We start from the raw sequence: 25,146 nt of genomic DNA, 5'->3' as shown, positions 1-25,146 counted from the left end.
TTAGGGCCCAGAAATATCTTTCCTTGCAGAGCTCATCAGTCATTACAACTATATATATTTTAAATGTTGTTCCTTGGCCATATTGATTGACAACATAATCTTTTAGCTAGAGGAGAATCCTTTACCTTCACTAAGCCCAGTGGTGGTGATTGCTCTGTGCTTTTCCTTAAAGAATAAACAACTTCCTTTTTCCTATTCTTTGATTTCAAAATAAAAACAGAAGTAGGGAGACATTAGTGATCCGCTTGCTGAAACAACTCAATGAGGCCTAGGAGGTATCTTTCCCTAGATGCATCATCTTCTTCTCCCATTCTCTCTTATCCATAATCAGTCCTTGTCACCAGAAGAACAATAGGGAAACCTGAAGTGTTAGACTGAAAAAGGGAAAATCTTCCTTTTAAAGGAACAATTCCTCCAGGTATTGGGTTCCTAGACATCTGTGGACTCAGAAAAAATATCAGCATTGGACAGTCATCAAAATACCTTAAGACCAGAAATATTTCTTTTTTTTTTTTATTTAAAGGGATAGGAGAGGCCCAGGACACTTTCCCACCCCCTACAATACATCAGGTTCCCCATGGACAAGGTCATATGCGCATAGTAACAACATACATTTACAAAGCACTCTAAAGTTTGGCAAAGCTCTTTATATACAAGCAAGTGCTCCAGATATCTGCATTTTTCAGATGAAGGAAGCTAAGCAATTTAAAGAGTGTCAGGGGTGATGTAAACATAGGTCTTCTTGACTCCAAGGCTAGCTCACTTCACTCTGTCATGTTCCATTTTGTCCAAGAAGAATCCAGAGCAATCCCAAAGGCGATTTAGAGACTACAATCCAGTGATCCAGAAACTCAATCCATAGCTCCGATTCTGAGTGCCCACCCACAGCACCATCCATGACCCTATAATGCCTCTCTCGTGGTATGCTACTATTATTCACCAAAGGAAGAAAGGCTGCCTAGTCACAATCCCAATTTCCCCAATCTACCTTCATGCTGGGTGTTCAGGAATCAACTGTGAAATCTTCAGGAATTTGTGTCCCAGCTGCCTCTCCACCCCTTACCTAACTGTTACCCTCTCTCACAGGCAGCAAGGGACATTAAATCTTGTGGGGATATTGGTAAGATGACATAGAAAACTATTAGAGAACGGCAAGCTTCTATAGCAGGCAAAAGAATACAGGCTGTTTCTAATATTCTCCTGGCACTATAAGTTTTATTTTGGAAAATACAATTTCCATTAATATAAAAGGGTATGCCAGAGAACTTTTTCAAAACCCCAGTTTTATTCCAAGTGTTTGAAAAAAACCAAAACTTTCTAATAACAAACTTTTTTCTGGTAGATCATTCCTCAAGTCACCTGCCATACTTTATTTCAGAAATCTATACCAACATGCTGATATGCAATGAATATTTGACAATACAGTTATCAGGGAAAATGGTCAATGACTAAGGTTGACTACTTGACTTTTCTACCACTATATCTTACAGGTTTATTTTTTTTTTTTAGTTAATATAGAGAAGTCAAATAATGCCCTACTAAGTTGGAGCTTATTTCACTAAGTAGTGAAATATCTGTCATGTTTTCCCAATTTTTTATCTGTTTCCTAAATTTGTTTTCCCTCTGGCCTACCTGTGGCAATTCTGCTGGCTTCCTTAGGTATGATTCTTTCATCCAAATGATAAAACTTTTAAAGTATGCATCTTTTTTAAAGTTCTGAGTTTTCTCTGATACTCCCTTTCTACATTTCAGGCCTCTTACTTCCTTGTCTTGGGCATCAAGTCAAAGAAAACTTTTCCTTTGCAAATATGAAGTAGGCATTCCATAAAAACAGTCCACAAAATGGTAGAAGGTGGTTCACAAATGGTGAGAGACCTAGAGAAATTCAGTCTGAGTTTAAACAATTTTCAATGCAATTAATCACTTAGGTTACTATATGCAAGGCACTATAATTTTCACAATATTAACATTCAATAAATCTTTGCTGAATGCTAAAGCAGCTAGGTGGTGAAGTAGATATGGTTTTGTGTCTAGTTGAGAAGACCACAGTTTAAACCTATCCTCAGCCACTAGCTGTGTGATCTTGGACAAGTTTTTATTGTTGTTGTTGCTGTTTTTTATTTTTTTTGAACCCTTACCTTCCACCTTAAAATAGATATTAAGTATCAATTTCAAGGCAAAAGAATGGTAAGAGCGAGGGAATTAGGATTAAGTGATTTACCAAGGGTCACATAACTAGAAAGTATCTGAGGCCACATTTGAACCCAGGACCTCTAGACCTAGTTCTCTATCCACTGAGCCACCTAGCTACCCCTCCTAGGCAAGTCTTAACCTCTACTTACCTCTACTTCTCAACTGGAAAATGAGGATGATAATAGCACCTACTTTCCAGGGTTGTCATGAGGATCAAATGAGTTCATATTTGTAAAGTGCCTGGTACATAGTAGATGCTATATAAAAGCTGCCTTGCTTCCCTTCCCCCTAGTTTATTCAATGAAATAATTTAAATATAATTAATTGAGAATTGGCTGTATTACTCAGTATAGATTTCCTCAACTTGCTTTAGAAGTTTCCCATGAAGAACATGATGATAACTGGTAAGCCGTTCAATTTAATCCTCAAGGAAATAATGCACACATTGTCCTTTGATGGAACTGTTGAGCACCAACTGGTATTTTTTTATGGATCCATAAGCTCATATGATCATGACATCCCAAAATGCTTTCCCTAAAGGCCTTGGAACTTTGAAATCCTTGGGCTTTCACTTTTTGGGGAATCACTTTTTGGCTGAAGGCCAAGGTCAGCAATCAATGGTAGTCAAACTGAAGTGCCATACTAAATGATATTGAGGAATATGGTTAGAGCCAGATCCATGAAAATTGTTAGGTAGGTACATTTCCCCCCTGGGCCTTCTTCTCCCTTTTTTTCCTTAAAGTTGGCTACTTTTCCCAGATGTTTACTCTAAGTTGGTCATTAATTACTTCTAAGGTGTGTACTAACAAGACCATTGCATCTAAAAAGCAAGCTAAACAAAAGAAAAGCCTTCCTTTTCATATAACAAACCCCAACCTGGCCAGACTGACTACTTAGAGGAACTGAGAACCTGCTGGTAGCAACCACCACCTCTGGAACACTCCACCTTTCCTCCATCAGGGAATGAATAGATGAAGATTTGTAAAGTTTTATGAAAGATTTCCAACCCTTGAGATAAGGTATGGAAGATTCTTGTTCAGATGAAAAAATATTATTTAATTAAACCATTATCAGTCTATAAGACCTCAGCTGGAATAGTAAACAGAATCACAGAATCTCACTTTTGAAAGTCATCCGAGAAGACACCAGGTTCCAGGTTCAACCCAAATAGGAATCCTCTCTACAACATCCCCTATAAATAATCAAGATTCTGCCTGAAGACAACCCCAAAAGGGGGCAACTATTATCTCCTGAGACAGCCTAACCCACTTTGGGAAGAGCTCTCACAGAAAATTCTTGCTTTATACCGAACCCAATCTGTTTCCCTCCAAATGATTGTTCATAGCTTTGTTCTCTGGAACAAAGCAAAGTCTAATCCCTCTTCTGCATTATAGCACTTCAAACATTTGACAGTAACTTTTAGGTCTCCTTTAAATCTTCTCTTCTTCAGACTAAACATCCATGTTAATCAGCCTTATCTTCTTATCATATGGGGAAGTGACTAATTCCCTCAATGTCCTGGTCATCCTTTGCTGAACACTCTCCAGTATGGAAATATCCTTAACCAATCTTTTCCAGCTAGGACCATGAGAGATTAGGCCATTGGGCAGATAAATGGGAATCTGTGAAGAGATAGATACAGGATGGTTCTAGAGCATGGCATTTTTCTTCAGGGCAATTTGGAAAGGGCATCAATGGAAGACCTCTGCTCACCAGTCCAGTGGTCCGAGCTTGATCAATTCAAAGCTGATGGAAGTACTGGCCATGCTGCTGAATGGCTGATCCCAGCCAGGGCAAGCGAAAGAATTCTCACTGTTGTGAATGTTGTTTTGGTGCTTGTTTAGGTAATACATCCGGGCGAAGGGACGCCCACAATCAGGGCATAGGAAGGGCCGTTTGCCAGCCTGTGCTTTCTGGTGCACACGCTGGTGCTTCTTCAAGCCCTGTTTTTGGGCAAAGTGATGCCCACACTGAGAGCAAAGGAAGGGGTGCTCACCAGTGTGCACACGCTGGTGCTTCTTCAAGTCCTGCTTTTGGGAAAAGTGATGCCCACATTCAGGACAAGGGTATGGCCGCTCACCACTATGCACACGTTGGTGCCTTTTCAGATCCTGCTTTTGGGCAAACTGACGGCCACACTCAGGGCAAGGGAAAGGGCGCTCACCACTGTGTACATGCTGGTGTTTCTTGAGGTCTTGCTTTTGAGAAAAGGAACGTCCACATTCTGAGCAGGTGAAGGGACGCTCCCCGCTGTGCAAATGCTGGTGCTTCTTGAGGTATTGTTTCTGGGTAAAACAGCGCCCACAATCAGGGCAGGGGAAGGGGCGCTCATTTCTATGCACCCACTGGTGTTTCCTCACATACTGCTTCTGGGCAAAGCAGCGCCCACACTCAGGGCAAGGGAAGGGGCGCTCTTTGCTATGCACCAACTGATGGGTCATCAAGGCTGACTTTTGCCGGAAGCATTTCCCACACTCTGGGCAGGGGAAAGGCCGTTCCCTGGTGTGGACACGCTTGTGTACTTTAAGCTCATGGCGTCTCTTGAAGTGCTTTCCACACTCAGGGCAATGGTGAGGTTTCAGAGAAAGCTCATTCTCAGAAACTAACTCCTGGTTTTGTATCTTCTCCATGAGAGCTCTCTCACCTGGAGAAAGGCTGTGGAAAGCTCCATTATCTCTCCTGTTGTCACTGGGCTCAGTCCTCACCAAACTATCCATCTGTCCAAGAGACAGGAGATCTGTTTCTGGAGACATTTTGGGGCTGGGGGTTTGAGGATCTGTTTCACCTTGTTCCCCTAGAAAATCTTCCCTGAACTGCTGTTTCTCAGGACTTTCTGTCCTGGAAGGTTTACTGGCCTCAACACCTATGAGACAGAAAAAGAAACAAACATTCCCTAAGGGCTTCAAACAAGGTGCTGTGTAAAGAGAATTGATCACAGAACATAGCTTTAGGGCTGGAAGGGATCTTAGAAATCATCCAGTGTGATCCTTCAGAATCAGGAGGAAACTGAAGTTTATTGAAGCTAAGGAACTTGACCAAAGTCACCCAGACATGGCTTAGCTGGATCCCAAGCAGTGGTTAGCATACTGGAGTCCGTCTGAATTAGAGCCAATTGTTAAATTGAGCACTTACATTTTGGCAATCAGGGCTTCCTTTTTTTGGTTTTGTTGACTGTTGTTAAATGGATTTTCTTAATCTTTCCCTCTATCTCCTTAAGAGGCTAGAGAGCAGGGTTTGTAAGTAGATTCTAAGTAGATCAGAACTGACAGGAGTCAGTGAGCCAGAGCTGAAGATTCTGTTGCCAGGGAGACCAGAACTGAGGAGAGGAAGTAGCTGGCCCTCTGACAGGAAGTTGGGGGGGGGGTGTAGTGGGTCAGTGAAAGATAAAGGAAGCAGTGGCTGACAGTTGAGGGTCTTTTGCCTCTGGAATCTCTAGAGAGCAGGTCTGCCTCTGAGTCAAGGAGCTACTTCTGGTAGTTGGCTGCTGAAAGTTAGGCTGCTATAGAAAACTGACCGAAGGAGTGAGTGAGTGGTGGCTATTTATTATTTTAGGGAGTTAAGTGGTTAGTGAATCATTTATAGGTAGAGTAGATTAGGCCTGTTGTGCCAGGCAGAAGAACCTGCCCTGAGAAGATAGTTAAGAGATAGTTTTAGGAAATTTTAGGTATATTGGGAATTTTAGGTATATTTATAGGTTATAAGATTAATTATCTCTTTCCTGTTTTCTATCTTTCTATCTGTACTTTTTTAATTAAACAAAGTTTCTGTTAACTGCTCTCCTCACTTTGTTGAACTCCTTAATTTAACCTTTATACTGTCTAGATTTAACAAAGTGATGGAGAAACTATTAATAATGCAAATTAAATTTTCAATTGTGTCATAGGTACATTTTCCCCCTGAAGAAAGTAGATTTCCTCCCTGGAATAAAAATTTATTCCCACACCACTGGATCAAAGTCTTCTGACTCCAACCTACACTAGTCCTTTGCTACTGTGCCACAGAAGCAAGTACAATGTATGTCCCTATGACAGCTACTACTATATAAATGTGGGTGCTCAATCCATGACACTTGCTGGCTGACTGAGTTCCCAGCCAAAGTCAGTAAGCCTTAAAGCAGGTTAAAGAAAAATACTCACCCAAGAAGGAGCTTTCTGAGTTATCTCTCCTCAATGAGTTCTGCTGATCTTCCCAGGTTTCAAAGACCTGTCCCAGTGTCCAGAATAAGTCTGGCAGGGCTCCCAACCTGCCTGCTAGAAGCAAAGTCAACAAAATTCTTGACATATAGTTCTGTTATATCAAAGTTTCCTTCTCACAGACACATGCTCTCTCAGCCAGCTGTGCTGAAGAAACCACCATCCAACCCAGATGTGAGTGGTGTCAGGCTAGGAGAACAAGAAGTATATCCATTGCTCTGTGCATGTTCATCAGCCCATCCACCTTGACACCCTCTAATACCTTGGTTTCCTATTCTTGGTTATTGCCATTTTGATTTTGAACAACTCTTCTGCTGCCCTTCCCTCACCTAAGTCTATTCCCTTTTAATTCACAATAGGGGACCTAACACAGATTTTCTTGCCTCCTAAATGGATGAGTCAAAATGATTCTTTTCTGTAATAGCCTCTTACTAGTCTATCAGATCTATCCCTCACAATATCTCCAATTCAAACATTAAATGAGCTGGGTAAGAACAACTTTCTCCACCTTTCTTGAAACTGAATCTTCCCCACAGGTAAATGATGAAGAATCAAAACTCACCAGCACTCAAAGAACTCAAGGACTCATAGTTCTCTTTCATCACATCCCAGTACAATTTCTGTTGCCAAGCAGCCAACATCCCCCACTCTTCCTGAGAGAAAGTGATGGCCACATCCTCAAATGTTAGGAAGACCTGAAATTATCAGTTACATAACTTCATTTTCCAGTCTTTCTAAAGTTCCCCATAACATTAAGAGTTCTTATCCATAGGTTTTTAGGGGTTTTTTAAACCCTTATCTTCTGTCTCAGTGACTACTCTAGGACAGAAAATCAAGGGCTAGGCAAACAGTGTTAACTTGCCCAGGGTCACACAGTTAGGAAGTGTCTGAAGTCAAATTTGAACCCACGTCTTCCCTGCTCCAGGCATGGCACTTTATCCATTGGGCCACCTAACTACACCTTATCCATAGCTAGTTTAGAATACTTATGATTCTTTCCCCACATCTAAACTCTTTCTCTTTCTCTTCTTTCCCCACTAAGCTACATTTTGTGGCAGAGAACCCCAATAAGGACTTGGTCTCCAGAAGCCACTGTTGAAAAGTACTTTTGATCTGAGAGGGTCCTAACTTGGAGAAATGAAAAAGAAAACAGCCTTCTACTGTTTCTCACCAGCACACAAGCATGGATTCATTTATTTACATAATTGTTATTTTTGCAAAAATGACAGTCTTGAGGGGCAGCTGGGAGTGGATTGAGAGTCAGGCCCAGAGATGGGAGGTCCTGGGTTCAAATCTGGCCTCAGACACTACCTAGCTGTGTGACCCTGGGCAAGTCACTTAACCCCCATTGCCTAGCCCTTACCACTCTTCTGCCTTGGAACTAATACACAGTATTGATTCCAAGGGTCTATTAAAAAAAAAAAGAATCACAGTTTTACATGATGACTAGAGAACAGATAATTTTACAATGTAAAATGATAGAGGGGACACTACAATTCACCAGTAGCACAGCATGAAGGAAAAACTAGTCCAGGAGTCTCAATAGCTAGCATTTTTAAAGTGCTTTATGATTTGCAAAGCACTTTACAAATATCTCATTTTATCCTCACAACGATGCTAGGAGGTAGGTGTTATTATTATCTTTATTTTATAGATGAGTAAACTGACACAGAGAGGTCAAGTGACAAAGTTGGCCAGATTTAAACTTGGATCTTCCTGACTCCAGGTCCAAAGCTCTACCCAGGGGGGCACCAGCTGCCTCTTAAGAAACGGAGCATCACTGGTCACTAATTTAACTAGTATGTTGGGATTCAATTAGCCAAGTAATGGATTACGCCAATTGTCAAGTCTTGTCCAGAAAGAGAGCCTTTAGTTCATCCCCTTGGAAGGAGCCCTCACTCATATCCCGAGTCCCCATCAATCTCTAAATTGGGACCTTATCATGTCCTAAGTGGCACAGTGGAAATAGCACTGGGCCTGGAGTAAGGAAGCTAGCTATGTGATCTCAGGTAAGTCACTTAACCTCTCCCAACCTCAGTTTCTTCATCTGTAAAATAGGGATAAAATAGAACTGACTTCTCGGGGTTGTAAGGATCAAGTAACACTGGTAAAGTGCATTAGAATTATTTATACACATAGCTTATGCCCCCTCCACTCTTCCATCGTCAGTTCTTTGAGTACAGAGACTATATGTCTTATGTTCTCTTTTATCTTCAAGCTCAGAGTGCAGATGGATCCCCAACGCTGTGCAGAATATGCCAGTCCAAGCCTAGGCTTTCAGAATTTAGGGATGGCCCAGGCCAATTCCCAGGGTCACCCCTGGTCACCTACGTAGGTCGTAGAGTACGTCCAGGAGCACCCACGGGCTATCATGAGGTCACAGAGGAACACAGCTACAGAGTTGTAAACACTCAGTCCCTTTCCTGCCGCAATGGGGTACAGGACGAAGCCCAGCTTCCTCCAACTCCCCAACTGGAAAAGTACTCCGGAGAGGAAATCTTGTTCCTACAAACCCTAAAGTCAGCCTGTATGGGGGAAACCAATGGCATGGGGCAAGAGGAGCGTGCATACAGGTCTGGAGGGCGGAGGAGTAAGGCTTGCTGGCATGTTTGGTGACTGCCGTGGGGAGCTGGGGAGGGCCCGGAGAGAATGGGTTTGGGTTGTTTGTTTTTGTTTTTTTAGTACTAGCTGGCTAAAGCCCCGTCTGCTCTACTGCGTACTTTCCAAATCTGTGAGTCACCACCTATGGCAGCAGCTGGAGGTAGTGTGGAAGGATCTCCAAAGCGGAAGGGACCGGGACCCACACACACTTTTTGACGCAGGGGAGGGTTCTGGTCACACTCATGCACACCTGGAGAAATCACCGAGCGCTTCAAGGAGCAAACCTTCGCTACAGAGCCAGGCCTTGGGGCAGCATCTCCCCCAGAGCCACAGGGGGTCGGTCCATGGGTCCCACAGACACTCAGAGCCCGGCCACTCTGCCTCCGCCAGGGGTCTCTCCACCCCACGAGTTCCCCCCCGGGAATTCAAGGGACCTACCTGTGCTGCCTCAACCTTGGCCATGGCCCAGGCAGGAGCTGCCTCCTTAGGTTGCTCTAAACCGTGGAGTAGCCTTGGGCAATAATGCCTCCTAAGAAGCAGCCTGGAAGACGTCCAGGAGTTCTCTTCCCCCCTCTCACCTTCCAGGCTGGAGAGTCTACAGATAAAGGGGGAAAGGAAAGTAAATGTGGGTTCGGGAGGGGCAGGGGCTAGTTCCTGGGACTACTGCGCATGTCCACATCACCCTCCCCTTCTTACCAGGGCTGGAAGAGGGGGAGAACTGGGGGGGGGGCGGAGAGGGCGGGGTGGAGAAGGGGTTGGAAAGCAGAAGGAAAAGGGAGAGGGGGTGCTTGGAAGCGCCCTGCTTTCTAGATAAATGGCCTTTAGGTCAAGGAAAGAACCCACCAGGACCCCTCTTCCTTTCTTCTGGGTGCCCTGCACATAATAGGTACTCAAGAAATAGCTGATTCCTTAAGAGGTTCTGTTTCCCAGAGCGCCACTGTCACTCAATCACACAGCTTAGTGCCTGGTCTTGAAGGAAAACTTGGGGTATCCCTGGGTAACGGGAGAGCAGATGAGACTCACAGGAGTGGGGCAGGTGAACAGAATGGAAGAAGAACTCCCAAGGTTTCTGGAAGTGGAGCTAGACTGTTAGGCTGCCGGCATTAGGAGAGCTGCTCTAGTCGGGGCATTGCGAGGTGGGGTTACTCGGGAACTCCCAGGGTAGCAGTCAAGTCACCTCACCTCTCTAGCAAAGACTCACTTCGCTTCTATTTTGTTATTAGCACTTCAAAGCTGCTCTGATGTCAGTACCCACCCTAGAGAGAGGTACCTAAAAGCGGGGAAATCAAGTAGGGGGAAAAAAAGAAATAACAAATGAACTAAAAGCTGGTTCTTTGAAAAGACTAACAAAATTGATGTAGGCTTAGCAAATTTAATTTTTAAAGAGTAGCAAGTCAATAAAATTACAAAGGAGTAAAATGAAATCACAACAAAACAAAAAAGGAAATAAAATAGAATAATAGAATAGAAATAATATAGAAATAAAAAAGAATAATCAGAATATATTATGCAAAGTTATATGCTAATCCAATAGAGAGCACAAAAGAAGTAGAGGAATACTTTCAAAAATATAAAATATTCAAATTATCAGAAGAAAATATAGACATCTTAAGCAATCTGATCTCAGACATAGAAATCAAACTAATTGTAAAGATACTATCCATAAAAAAAAAAGTCCAGGTCCTGATAGATTCTAAGAGAATTTTAATAAACTTTTAAAGAACCATCAGTACCAATACTTCACAACTTATTCTTAAAACTGGAAAAAGAAAAAACCCTATCAGAACCCTTTTATGAGACAAATATAGTCAATACCTTAGCCAAGGAAAGATAAAACATGCAAAGAAAGTAGTGTCAATATCATTAATGTACATTAACTCAAAAATTTTAAGCAAAATCCTATAAAACAGACTATACTAATTTGTCTGAAAAATCATTCATTATGATCAAGTAGAATATTTAACAGGGATACAAGAATAATTTGACATTAGGGAAACAATCAACATAATTAATCATATTCAAAACCATATCATCAACTCAATAGTCAGAAAAAAGACAGTGAAAAAGTACATTATTCTCATGCTAAAAACCCTACAACATATAGGCAGAGAGTCTGTCATAAAAAACACCTATTTAATAATAGCTAACATTTATATAGTGCTTGCCAAGTGCTCTCTAAATATTATTTCAGTTCATCTTCACAATCCTGGGAGGTAAGTAGGTGCTATATTATCACTATTTTAGAGATGAAGAAATTGAGGCAAACAGATTTCAAGACTTGTCCAGGGTCACACAGCTATTAAGTGTCTGAGGTCATATCTGAACTCAGCTCTCTGACTTCAGGAACAGTGCTCTACTGGCTGTACCACCTCACATACCTGCTACAAACCAAAAAGCAATCATATGCAATGATACACTAGAACCATTTTCTTTTCTTTTTTTTAAATCCTCACCTTTGGTCTTAGAATCAATACTGAGTATTGGTTTCAGGGCAAGAAGAGTAAAGGACTATACAATTGAGGTCATATGACTTGTACAGGGTCACACAGGAAGTGTCTGAAGCCAGTTGGTGGAACTGTGAACTGATCCAACCATTTTGGAGAGCAATCTGGAATTATTCCCCAAAACTTTGTATACCTTTTGACCCAACAGTACCACTATTTGGTTTATTTTCTAAGGTGATCAAGAAAAAGGGAGAGAATCTACATGTTCTAAAATATTTATAACAGCTCTCTTTTTGGTAACAAAGAACTGGGAATTGAGAGGATGCCCATTAATTGGGAAATAGCTAGAAAAATTGTGGCACATGACTGTGATAGAATTCTACTGCCCTATAAGAAATGATAAGCAGATTAACTTTTTAAAACATGGACAGATTTACATGAAAATATGGAGTGAAATGAGTAGAACCAAGAGAATATTATATGCAGAAACAGAAATATTTCAAGAATGCCTTGTGTTTGTCCACTTCTAGAGAAAGAACTGACAGTAAGAAACAAGCAAAACATATTTTTATATACACATATATCTTTTTGTCAAATGATACCTTCTCCAGTGGAGGGAGAAGAAGGAACGAGGGAGTTGCCTGGGAATTTTAATGTAACAAACTAAAAGAAAGGGGAAAAAAATACAAATCCAAACAAAGCTGAGGCTTCACCTCAATATCCTGAAAATTGGCCAAAATGACCAAAGAATGAAATGCCAATCATACACATTAGGAGGCTGTGTAAACTCATTACACACTGCTAATGGAGCTTTGAACATTTTGGAAAATGATTTGAAGTTCTGCAAATAAAGTAACTAAAATGTCCCTACCCTTTGAATCAGGGATGTCATTACTGGGATTATTCCACAAAGATGCCATTGATAAGAAAAAAGTCACTATATATTCTAAAATATTTATAATAGTAATTTTTATGATAGCTAATCATCAGAATAAAGTAGATTCTCATAACTGGTGAATGGCTAGACAAATTTTGGAATGAGTATAATGGAACAGTTCTAGGCTGTAAGAAATTATGTGGGAAAGGAGATAGAATAAGCAAATTAGAACAGGGAGCATACTACCTATCAGATTTAAGGATAGGAGAGGAATTGGAATAAAAAAGAGATGGAGAGTATTGTGAGGTGTAAAATGGACAGTTTTGATTACATTAAATTAAAAGGTTTCTGTACAAATAAAACTAATGTGGCCAAGATTAGATGGAAAGCAGAAAACTGGGGAGAACTTTTTATAGACAATTTCTCAGAGGTCTTTTATTTAAAATATAGAGAACTTTGTCAAATTTATAAGGATAAGAGCCATCCTCCAAATGGATAAAAGATAGGAAGAGTTTTGGATAAAGAAATCAAAGTTATATATAGGTATATGAAAAAATGCTCTAAATCACTACTTAGAGGAATGCAAATCAAAATGATTCAGAGATATTGTCTTACACCTATCAGATTAGCTAAAATGACAAATGCTGGAACAGATTTGGAAAAATGGGGACATTAAATACACTGTTGGTGGAAATGTGAACTGATCCAACTATTTTTGAGGATGATTTGGAATTATGCCTAAAGAGTTATAAAACTGTGTATATCCTTAGGGCCATTCCTGGCTCTATTTCTCAAGGAGATTAGGATCCAAGATATTTATAGTGGTTCTCTTTGTGGTGACAAAGAAATGGAAATTGAGGGGATACCCATAATTTGGGGCATGGTTGGACAAAATGTGGTATTTGATTGTGATAGTATACTACTGTGCCATAAGAAACAATGACCAGGTTAATTAAAAAAAAGTTGGAAAGATCTATATGAAGTAATGAAGAGTGAAACAAATAGAAGAGAACATTATATACAGCTATTGAACTATTAGTTGAAGAATTTGTCAATGTCCACCTTGAGAGAATGACCTGAAAAACAGAAATATATGAACATAACTTTTTGTCAGATGATGCCTTCTTTGGTCTCATTTGAGTCTCAGATGAAGAGATAGAAGACACCCCCAACCTAGCCTTTCCTGGAGATAAGAGTTCCACAGGAATTAAACACTGAACATGTTTTCAGACTTTTTCAATGTATAATTATGCTGATTTTTTTCTCTTCCCTCAAAAAAAGACTGTTTTAAATATGAGATAGATCTCTGTAAGGAGAAGCAGGAGGGATCCATGGGATATGATGCTGATAACAAAAAATATATAATATATATATATACATATATATTAATGAAAACTTATTGTAAAAAAAAAAGAAAATGATGCCAGAAGTTATAAGGAAGTTGGCAGTTGGCATAAAGAACTAAATAAAGGTATAGATCCTTGTAAAGTCAAATAAGGAGGTGGTGGAATTGGTTTTACCATGTGTCCCAAAGGCATCAAAAAACTTATTTCATGGTACACATGGTCATCTCACTTTGCAATGTTTATGGTGAGCAAAAATACTATCATGGTGATCATTACATTTTGTGCCCCAAGATCTGTTCCAGAAGGTGAAAAGATTGAGAAATTCCACACGAAAACTTGGAAAGGTCCTTCAGACCAAGGATACATATATGGTAACTTAGACACGAAGGTGTGCACAGAGGAGGGCAGCAGAAAATGTGTTTGAAAATATGCTTCAGGGCTTAGAAACAAAGGACCTATAGAAACAAACCCATTCAATGACTGGTACAAAGTCAGAGCTGAATTCAACAAACCTTTATTAAGCAAACAACATGTGGAAGGAAGAAGGAAGATAGTGTGTGATGAGAAAATGGTACTCCCAGTGAGATTAAGGCACTCAACTAAGACCATAGGCAGAATCTGAATACCCACGTAGGGAAGGAGATTTCTGCATTGGGAGAATATTGGGCTAGATGACCTTCTGGACTACAGAATATCTGGTACTGGACTCCAGGTCAGAGAAGCTAGTCCTAATTTGTTGTTTGGCAGCTGTATGGCCATGGCAAACCTCTCTGCACCTCAAGTTTCTTCATTTGGAAAATCAGGCAGTTGGTCTAGGTAGTTTCCAAAGTCCTCAGTCTATGATCTATATTCCATTTATACAACACTGTTCGTAAATTACAAAACAACCCTGCTCGCACCCTGAAGACTTATGGGGCAAGCTGGTCAGTAAGAAAGAAGGGTGGAGGAGCAGGAGACACTAGCTGTCATGACTGTCCTTGTTCATTGAGAGTCGCCTGGAAAGGGAGGGCTGTTTGTTAGGAGATCGTGAGCCGTGCTAAGGCAGAAGTGCGCATGCGGGGAAATTGGGGGCCTTACGGTAAGCATAGAGAAGCCTTTCAGGGAGACAAAGAGATGCATTCTGGGAGATGTAATGTCGTAAGCAAGTGACTAGAGAACAGCGGGTCCGAGCCCGTGATCATACTCACCACCAAGACCGTGCTATAAGGTGGGGGAAGAAGTGGGAAGGCGGCCTTGGTGGGTGGAAGATGAGTCGAAAGATGGCTACCAGTGCCATCTCACAAAGTGAGAATGATGTCACTTCCTCTGAAGTGGAACAGGAAGTACTCCACCGGAAGGAGCAGTTGCTACGAACCGGTTGCTTAGGTAACAGCGGTCCATCCTTTGTGAGACAGGCGGCTAGCAAAGGGGAGGAGGAGTTGGGGGACTAGTTGTTTTGTTCTTGGGACCTCGATAAAGAAGGCGTCATCTCTATCTATGATAGTGCCCTGCATGCGGCTCCCAGACTGCTCTTCCTTGAGGGGTCGGTGTTGGTGCCCCTTGCTTGTGCACCTCTTGTGCACCGCTTGTGCTAGAGGTCTATGACTTTGGGACTGCTTTGCCTCCTCTGGGCCATTTTCTCAAATATGGCGCTGGCCCTCCAATCTCTTAGGTCCCTTCTTAATAGCCCTGACGTAAGCAGCTCCAAGCCATCGCCTCCCTGGAAGAGGCAGAGACCCCGCGTGGCAGTCAGGGACAAAATGGCCTTCAAGACTTCTTGTCTGGGAAGAGAGGGAATGTCATACGTGGAAATTTGAATTTTGAAATACCCATGATAATATTCACTGAAGAATGGAAAGAAGGTGTAGATCCTTAATAGCCTGGTAGAGTTAGATTTACCAAAAAGTGATTCAATTCATACAATGGTTAATACATAGGTATAATTGCTAGAATTTATATAGTACTTACAATGTGTTTTATAATAATTATATACTTTGATCTTCTTAACAACCCTGGAAGGCAGGTGCTGTTATTATCCCCAGTTTTAAAGTCGAGGAGTATTAGCACTGGCTAAAAATGCATATCTAAAAAGATTTAGATAAATACATGTAAAGTATTCATAATAGATTATAAAGCAAAGATAAAGATCCTTACATTCTGAGTTTTCTGTCAAGGAATACAAGTCCAAGCACAAAATATCCCAGATGTTTTTATCAAAACATTTTGGCTAAATAGGTGTCTTTGTGATGATAACAAATACTCTTCTTACATCTACATTAATGATTTTGCTGTGTATTACTTCCATACCTAGAATTATTTATGATCGCATCAATGTGGATATTCTCTGGATATTACCTCTTTGGGATCAATTTCTTCAGGAGTTGGACTTAGAGATTTCAGTCTTTTCTAGATCAAAATCCAAGATGCTGTAGTACTTTCAACGATAAATATTGCAACTCGTTTTTAAAATTTTACAACTGTTGAATAATTTGTAGTTATTGAGATATTTAATCTTTATAACATTTACTGTGCAGAACACCATAACACATTTTCTCACAATCTTGTGAGGTCAAGAAAATATAAACACCTTTTTTCTGTCTACAAGTACACATTCAAAGAATGGATTATAGTGGAAGATTGTGGAATCTCTTCTAGAGATCCTTATAAATTGTATGGTGAGGTGTAGGTCCCCTTTGAAGGCAGGTAAGTAGACTAAATTTCTCACAGTACCTATCAATTCTAAGTAGATAACAGTTTACCTTTGAGTTTTAATTGCTTCCCCTTCCCTGCAGATGGCACTATAGCTCCAAGACTTGATATGCCCTTATTCTTCCTCTCCCTAGTCATCCTCTTCTTAATAATTTTTCCTCTTGTACATATTTTTCAGCCCATTAATGCTAATGCTTTCCATTCCAGGGCTGACATACCAGCTATAATCTAGAAACTAAACCAACTGTCCCACCTTCCAAAAAAATCTCCCCCAGGACTTCACCACTAAGACTGAAATTGCATTATTTGGTGTAATTATTCTTTGACTTCAGACATTGAAAATTCCTGTTAAAATGCAAATGAGTTATTCAGGAGGGGTAAAAGTGCTGGTATATGTTTAGCAAAAAGTTAGGGACCAGGAAAGACTGTGGCATCTCTCAATGCCAACATAGCTAAGGCAAGTTTCCTTGCTCTTCCAGGAAGCAAGGTAGGCCATCACTCTCATCTCCACTCTAAGTGAGGCAGCTGGCATGCATTTTTTTCCTCAGCAGAAAAAGGGGAGAGAAGGGTTAGCCAATGATGAAGTGCACAGGAGTATAGCCTGTGGGAAATGATGAAATAGCTGCCCTTGGCATTTTCCTTAAATTGGAAGATAGCTCCATCATCCACCCTCCTCTCTCTCCAATTAGAAGAAGGGATGGGCCCCAAGGGACCTTACAGAGGAGGTGTGAGTTTCAGAGTTGATGTGATCTTTCAGGATGATGAGATTCCTGAGGGCATGAGAGAAGTCCAGAGAGTGCAGCCAGGTGGGAAATGATGAGGTGGCTGTTCTGGGCACCCTCTTTAAATGGAGAATCAGCCAGCTGGAAAACTTGACTGGTGCAGAGTGATAAAACTGCAGTCTACCCTATGGTCTGAAATTCCTGCCCTGGTTATTTATTTCACTACAGGTTTCAGATGGAGTTAAAGGCTGGAACTGAGATCCCAGTCTACTCCTACAATCAGAAGCAAACACCTGCTGCTCACTTCTGAACCTGCTCCTTGCTTAGGTATACAACCTCCACAACCACTCTTTAACCTGAACTATCCGTCTTGGCATAGAGCCTCTGCTCATTCAGTCCTAGAGCTGGGTGGTGAGTAGCAGAATTGCTAGTTACCATCTACCCCTACTCCCTGAACAAGTTTAGGCCCTTTTATACTAGTTGTGGGACCTCTTCTGGTACTCGGCCTCTCTCTTGCATTAGCATACTCCTTCGAGCTGTTCCTATTGAGTTCCTATTCCCCCTGTCCTCAGACCTCTGCCTCCCTATGCGGACCTGAGCTGGAAAAATGACTCACCATATTTTGTCAAGAAATTGGCTGTACTTCTTGCTACTACTATTCCATTATCTTGGCTCTGCCCCTCTGAGATCCTGTTTGATAAAGCAGTTGAAAGGCCCACGATCATCTAGGGAAAAGCAGAAAGGCCTCTATCAAAGAAAATCTCCCTCTAAGTACAGCCAGGCATCCATTTCAACCATCTAGATTCCCAAGGAGACTAGCTACCAAATGACTCCCCTGTTAAAGGCTGGCCCTTCATCCATAGGATAATAGTATGTTTAAAAGTATTGTTTTGGTCAGGAACACACTGGATCCATATTCATTGTCACTTTAAGAGGTGTGGTCTAACTGGGAAAATGTGTGAAGCCTGGGGATAGAGCCACTGCTTGCTAAAAACAATACGGGCCTGAGAAGACCTGGGTTTGAATTCTAGTGCTCTAGACTATGGGAAAATCACTTATCTTTGAGCCTCAGTTTGCTTATGTCTTAAAAAGGAAATGGTAATAATACATCATAGGGTGGTTATGAGGAAGACAAGGCAAGATTATTGCAGGACTGTTATCTACCAGCATTTCTCCCAACATGGGGTAGTCCCAGACCCCTCCTACTTTCCTCCTCTAACAGAGATTGGTTTTCCCTAAAATGGGACAAAGCTGTTTCTCCCTCTTCACCTGATTGGGATACCCATTGAGGACATAATGTTGAAATCTGGAAAGTCAGAAGCACAGCTGAGACAGGAATGAAGGCTTGCTGGCCTGGTTTCCTCTCCAAAATGGAAGCTCTGGGTAGAATTCACCTATGGGAGAAGGGGCCTGGCATAAAAGATTGATTCATCAAGGTAAGAAGACCCAGGAGATGAGATATATTCCAGAGTGAGGCTGCAGCAGGTATATGATGTTTAAAGTCTGGAAAGTCAGAAACATAGCCAGCAGGGAATGAATATACTTTGGAAACTCTAAAATTAGTATAAAATGTGAACTTTGTTTTTTTGACACTTGCCTCTCTAGGAGATATCTGTGGTATTTTTCTGATGGACCAAAAGAGATCTGAAATGAGATTAGTTATTGTTGTTTTCTGATGCTCCACTGGATTCTTGGCCTCCAAGGAAGAGTTCTGGGAAGAAAGGAAATGAGGTGGGGAGAATGGGTTAGGGAAGAAGACTACAAGGCTCTTCTGGGCAACCTATTTCTCGTTGGCCAGAGTCCTAGCAATAACAATTGATTCTGTGGTAGAGGTTTTATGTTCCATATTAATGACAGTGGACAGTCAATAGGAGACAGCACAGATAGTGGAAAGAAGGTATGCTAATTTTAGAGTTAGAGGACCCAAGTTCAAATCTAGTTCTAACACAATAGCCTATGTAACTTTGAGCAGGTAAGTCACTTACATTCTCTGGGCTTCAGTTTCATCTGTAAAAATGAGGGCTGGTACTTCCAGCTCTAAATCTGTGAATCTTATAAGGATCTTATAAGGATTGACAGCAGTGTGTTTTAGGTCTGGAGGTGTAAGTTTTGAGGAAATATTTCCAGAAGTGTTCACTGACCCTTTATAGCAACATCTTTTTTGTGGGTAGAAAAAAATCATGAACAATTAAAATTTTGTATTTATTGATGTTCATTTCCTGAGTCAACTGATACAATAAGAATTCATCATCACTCCTCATCTCCAGACTTTTTGAGCAATTAGAGGGAACTTTACTATTCATACAACTACAGTCCAGGGAATTATGCAGCCCAGTGAGGGTTGTGGCAGAAGATAAATGAGAAATCACTTTCCATATACAATATGGCCACATCAGTCGATCTCTTTAGACACTCCCATTAGGTTCTAACATTGAACTAGGAATTTTTAAATTTATTTTTTATTCTGTTATTATTGTCCCCAATTACATATAGATATAATTTTTTAATAAATGTTTTCTAATATTTTATGATCCATACTTTCTCCTGGAGAGGGCAGATAATAATATAGGATTTCACGTACTTTCATGCAATATGTATTTCCATGTTTGTTATATTGTGAAAGAATTTGTTGTCTCTTTGTGACCCCATTTGGGTTTTTTGGCAAAGATACTGGAGTTGTTTGCCATTTCTTTCTCCAGCCCATTTGACAGATAAGGAAACTGAGGCAAGCAGAGTTAATTGACTTGCCTAGAATCAAGGCAACTGGCAAGTGTGTGAGGATAGATTTGAACTCAGAGAAATGAGTTTTCCTGATTCCTGGCCCAGTGGTCTGTCCACTGCACACCTGAACTGTGTGCTTTTAATTATTGCTTTGTCATCACATCTCAGGTTATGCCTTGGTTTTTTCTCCTCTACAGACCACTCAGTAGTAAACACAAAACTTGCCTAGGCAGACTTAGCATCTTAGCGTGAAAATTGCCTTCCACCCAGAGAATTAAGTTCCTTAGTTGTATTTTCTTCCCCTTCTCACTCACCCCCTTGGTGAGGAAAGAATAGAAATGAGTCTCCACCAAATGGTATCAGTTAAAGACCAGCTCTCAGAGATGCTGTCAGAGATTCCTGCTTTAGGTGGGAATTTAGACTAGATGACCTCCCAGCTCCCTTCCAACACTAAAATTCTATGACTGATTCTTTGGAACTTCCAACAAATACCTGAAAATGAAGAAAGAATGACTTGATGCTGCCTATGTCCTGTTGCATGGGATAGAATTGAGTATGCTATTCTCAGAATGAGCATTTAACTTATAAAAGCTAGTTTGTTACCTTTTTGTTGGTTGAGGATTCCTGGACAGGCTTGGGAGGGAGACTGATGAAGGACAGAAGAGGCAATTGAATAGCTCCTTTGCCTCACCTGAGTTGGGTTGGAAATACAGGTGTTTTGATTTGTAGGTCAAATCCTAGTTGGAGTGGAGGGGGGAGCCTTGTGTGTATATTGTCTGTTTGCTGTCTGACTCTGATTTTGTTTATTTGTGTGAGTAGGGCAATGGTCATCAATTTTTATCCCACACATTGTGAATTTTTTCCTGACAATTTGTACAGAGGTGCATGCAGACTATAGAACACCCTACTATGTATTTTTTTAAAATAAAAGTTTGGTCCCTTGTAAACCCAGGTTGCCTTCAAGCAGTTAAAAATAACTTTTGTTGATCTTTGTCTAACCAGACTTAATGCTGTCCTTCACAATAGTAGAAGTGAACATTCCTAGCCACAGCATTTTTCTATTGGCCTTCAGTCTGGCAAAATGTCAAGAACTATGTAAGCTCTTGTGACATTTGCAACTGAAACAAGATCCAGCAACAACTCGAGGGACTATTTCAGCCTATGATGAGCCTCAGAACCCAGAGGCTTATCTGTTGGTCTCATCAGAGGGCTCTTTGTCTCACCCACCCAGCAAAATCCTTGTAACAGCAGAAAGTATTCAGACCCAGCTTGTTCATAGATTTGAGGCAGCTTGGAGTAGTACAAAGAGCATGGATTTGGAGTCAAAGCCCTTGTTTTAAAATCCCAGATCTGCCATTTACTCCATCAGCCAGGCAGTAAATAAACATTTGTTAAGCAGCTCCTAAACTGTGCTAAACTCTATTGGTACAAGAGAAAGCAAAAGACCATCCCTCCTCTCAAGGAGTTCACAGTCTAATGGAGTCAACAGGCAAATAGCTGTTTATGAACAAGCTACACACAGGATAACCAGCAGAAGGAAGGCACTAGAATTAAGAGGGATTAGGAAAGGCTACCTATGGAAGGTGGGGCTTGAAGGAAGCCTTGTTCCTCCTGTGACCATCCATTCTCAGAAGAAATTCAGGCAAAAGAATTGAGCCTCCCAAGTAATATAGTTATTAGTCCCTCCAGAAACCATGGTAACACAAAGACCACTCCTAACACTGGCTCAGCTGAAGAGTAGCACAAACAATTACAACCTCACCATCATGGTTATACTGTATATAAAGTCATCTACAGATGGAGTCTAAACATAGACCAAAACATCCTATATTTTCACTTGAACTAAGGGCGATGGGAAAAGGCTTCCTATAGGATGTAGAATTTTAGTTGGGAACTGAAGGAAGCAGAAAGGCAGTGGTAGGGAGATAGCCAGTGAAAATACCCTGAGTCAAGAGATGGAACAGCAAGGAGGCAAGTCATTGGATTGAAGAAAAGTCTAAGAGTAATGAACATAGTTGTGAATAAGCGATACTGGATTTTCCCTGGAATCTCCCCACTATTGTCATTAACCCAAACACAAGGCCAAGTGGCACACAGATAAGATAACAACAACAAAGGTTCATGGATCCCAAATGATACATGTCCCATATGGAGGGCAGTATAAGAAGATTGGAAAGTTGTGGGAAGAGATAAGGCTATGAAGAAATTTGAATGCTAAATAGAGGATTTTATATTTGATCCTGGAAATGAGAGGGAGCCATTGAACTTACTGAGTTTGGGGGAAGGAGGGTTCTTTCAGAAAGATCACTTTGACAACTGAGTGTAGAATGTCCTGGAGAAGGAAGAGACTTGTGACAAGGAGACCAAGCATCAGGTTATTGCAATAGAGGTGGTGGCACCATTAGAGAAAGTGGGGGGCAGTTAGTAAAGATGTTATGAAGGTAGAAACCAAAGGGGAAAAGTTTCACTGACAACAAAATTATTCAGAGACTCCACCATGCCCTAAGATGGAGCTGTTCATAGGTATCCACACTTAGGGGAACAAAGGAACTGGCATCTTGACTGCCCTACTTCTTCCCAATTGTTTCCCCTGGAGCTTCTCATTACTGCTCCACAGTGCCACTAAGGCATATTTATTTATTTTTGTGCTGCCTCTCCATTTGCCATGGCCCAAGCAGAGACTGACCTCTTATTTTGCTTCAACTAGATAATAGTAGATGTGGAACCAGGCTGGATAACAATGACTTTTAGATTCCCTCTCTCTGCCAACCCAGAATAAACCATCAAATGTTCTTCTCTTACTCTCTCCTCTGGGCCAAGAGCCAATAGTAGAATTCCAGAGATACTAGTGGTCTCTGTGGCAAAGACTCTCTCCAGATCAATGGCCTGAATTGAGCTGTGACCCTAGACAGATGTACCTACTCACAGAATTGACTTTCCCCTTTCTCTTTCTGGATACTACAACTCTCTTAATGCAGCTAATGTTGCATTTGTTTTTCCTCAGCTGCTATATCAAGTCTAACCCTAATTTCATTTCTAATTCCAACCTATACTAAGAATGCAGTCAACTAACATCCCTAGATGGTCTTTAGAACATGTGTTATTTGCTCATGGATCCTCTGACATTTGTGAAATTGATTTTCTGAAAAACTAAAAAAATTCATGGGGCCTTTCCCAGATTCTTTCTTCATTCCATGCATACCAATGAAGGACATGAGCCATCAAGGTATCTCTTATTCCTGCTACCTACTGGCCCACTTTTTTTTTTCTAATCATACATTTCTTTGATGACAGCCTTCATGCCTCTCTTCATGCATTATTCCTTGTTTGGAATGTGGAATGCTTATTTGTAGCCTGCTTATACTTTATTTGTATCTATACTACCTGTTAAGTAATCTTTAACTCTAATTTTATAGTTTCCACGACTTGAAGCTATACCATTTCACTAGAAGAATGTCAGTGTGAAAAAAAACAAACATGGTTTCTTGTTTCAAGTAGATGTTTGGAATTAACAAAACACCTTTGACATTTCCCAAAGGTAATCTATCTCATATCCTTCCTCTGTTCAATTCTGAGCCAAATTCTTTGACTAGCATCTGTCTAGGAGAGGTATACTGATACACAAACTCTATAGGCTGTCCATCCATTTGCAGAGTATGACACTTTGTGATAGCTTGAGTGCTAACTTATTTAAGCATACTAGGAGAAAAAGTATGTTCAACATGCTAACTATATTGCAAGAGAATTTAATTGAGTGTATTATCTGAATTTCTCACCAGGCAGGAAGAGATAAAGGGTCACAAAGAAAATGTTGGAGACAGGATTTCAACTCATCTTCTTGGCTCTAGGTCTAACCTTCTGTCCACTCAACCATCTAGCTATAAAGTATGCTTATTAAAGTAAGCAGCAAAGTGCTGTTGAGACAACGTTCTGTCATTGCAGTGAGTCCCTTTTTCCTACAGAATCTTATATAGACTCACAAGCCTCATAGTGCCACCCTGTGGTTCAGACTCCCACCAAAAGGTAAACATGTTTTGAAGCTTGCTGAACAAGCAGTCTCCTTTCCATTCGAACATCACTGACTTTGTTCTCCGAATAGACATGTTTAAGAATCACATAGAAAACCAGCTTCTTTTTCCAATAAGCATATTACATCCAGAAATCACCTCTCCAGAAGATCCAGTGCCTGAACTCTTATAACTCAGAAACTCTCATATTTAGGCTTATCCATAAAGCAGTTGGACACATTGTCTCTACTCTATTAGAAGACTAGATTATGGAATCATAGTCCACAGGGGACAAAACCCAGCTCCTCTCCACTACATGGGACTTTGGAGTTCCCCTTTTGGGCTGAATGCTTTCCCTTGCCATATGTTTCTGCTCTAAGTAGCCATTGCTACTGGAGGGTGATGGGGTGGTGGAGGGGCAGGAAGGGAGATGATAAAGCCTCATCAGTTCAATCCCTTGCCGGATTTTGGAAGAAGACATAATGAAAAGGTTTAGAAGTTGGTGCTCAAAGAACTGAGGGCTCAGAGAATGGATCTAGTTTGCTTTTAAGAAGGGCAGGAATGGCTTGATGATTCCCACATCTACATATCTAGCACTAATTTCTGTTTCCCTCCAGTCTCACATTTCCAATTGCCTAATGATCATTCCCTAAGAGTTTTCCTTATCCTATCAGTTGCTTTCAAAGGATACCTGGAAAACTGCTCATAAATTTGACTGGTGAACCCTTCAGGTAGATCAAGGACCTGTGTGATCTGTTCCCTTTACACTGAAACTTAGAATGACATTATCTTTATCCTTCAGTGTTTTGCTAAAAGGAACTAGATATCTGAACAACCATAGCTCTGCCTTTTACATTTCTTCTATGGAATATATGGGGATATGGGGAGTGGGAGGCGATTATGGAGGAAGGGTGAAGAATGTGAAGGACAATAAGATTTTCATGAATACTGATTTTAATGATGTTGAAGAAAAATTTTGATCCAAGTCTGCCAGAAACACTTTATCATCAATCTATATCCAAGTCATTTCTAGCTTGGAGAGTCAGACTTCTAAATTGGCATAATTCCCTATTCCCTTCCCCATGGCTCTTTGCCCCAAGATAATTTCAGGTAAAATTTTTAAGAATTTTGAACAAGGAAACAATAAACAATATTCTGGTTTAACATTCCAGAATTGTGAAACTAAGGCACTATTCCATTCCTCATAAAGTCCTCCTTTGAAGGTATCTGTGGTGAGATTGGTTTCAATTTGTTTATTCTGAGAATCTGTTCTGCTTAAATATTTTATCATTTCAAAGACTTGTTCCTTCCCTAGCCTATTAACATGGTAAGATCAGGCTTTGATTGGCTTTAA

At 40.8% G+C, this 25,146-nt stretch overlaps 1 protein-coding gene and 2 long non-coding RNA genes across 4 annotated transcripts; 2 read left to right on the top strand and 1 right to left on the bottom strand.

Moving 5' to 3' along the window:
- Window positions 1–497: 497 nt before the first annotated feature.
- On the bottom strand, window positions 498–9,553 carry LOC100016046 (zinc finger protein OZF-like). 2 transcript variants are annotated; one of them, XM_007504545.3, is made up of 4 exons: window positions 9,426–9,553; window positions 6,949–7,081; window positions 6,330–6,443; window positions 498–5,056 (listed from the first exon to the last, which is right to left on the bottom strand). In XM_007504545.3, the coding sequence occupies exons 1-4, from the start codon at window positions 9,447–9,449 to the stop codon at window positions 3,903–3,905; spliced, it is 1,425 nt and encodes a 474-aa protein (XP_007504607.1). In that variant the 5' UTR covers window positions 9,450–9,553; the 3' UTR covers window positions 498–3,902. The 2 variants fall into 2 exon arrangements, with proteins under 2 accessions (XP_007504607.1, XP_007504608.1); XM_007504546.3 differs by having other exon boundaries at window positions 6,330–6,440.
- LOC103105702 (uncharacterized) lies at window positions 7,981–16,110 on the top strand. The gene is made up of 3 exons (XR_008912342.1): window positions 7,981–8,959; window positions 9,069–15,495; window positions 15,945–16,110. It is a non-coding gene; the product is annotated as an uncharacterized LOC103105702 (long non-coding RNA).
- A 1,289-nt stretch (window positions 16,111–17,399) lies between these two features.
- On the top strand, window positions 17,400–23,711 carry LOC130454610 (uncharacterized). The gene is made up of 2 exons (XR_008912344.1): window positions 17,400–18,500; window positions 23,565–23,711. It is a non-coding gene; the product is annotated as an uncharacterized LOC130454610 (long non-coding RNA).
- Window positions 23,712–25,146: the final 1,435 nt, after the last annotated feature.

Source organism: Monodelphis domestica, chromosome 5 (genome assembly GCF_027887165.1).
Source record: "Monodelphis domestica isolate mMonDom1 chromosome 5, mMonDom1.pri, whole genome shotgun sequence".
NCBI classification, from domain to species: domain Eukaryota; kingdom Metazoa; phylum Chordata; class Mammalia; order Didelphimorphia; family Didelphidae; genus Monodelphis; species Monodelphis domestica.
This window is presented reverse-complemented; position numbering and strand designations above follow the sequence as displayed.

Bases quoted from the DNA above. Each gene is read 5' to 3' on its own strand.
- LOC100016046 (XM_007504545.3), bottom strand. From the start codon at position 9,449: ATGGCCAAGGTTGAGGCAGCACAG. The intron at 7,082-9,425 runs GTAGGTCCCTTG...TGATAATTTCAG, and splicing joins CCAAGGTTGAGGCAGCACAG to GTCTTCCTAACATTTGAGGA. The intron at 6,444-6,948 runs GTGAGTTTTGAT...CTTTGCTTCTAG, and splicing joins CTTGAGTTCTTTGAGTGCTG to CAGGCAGGTTGGGAGCCCTG.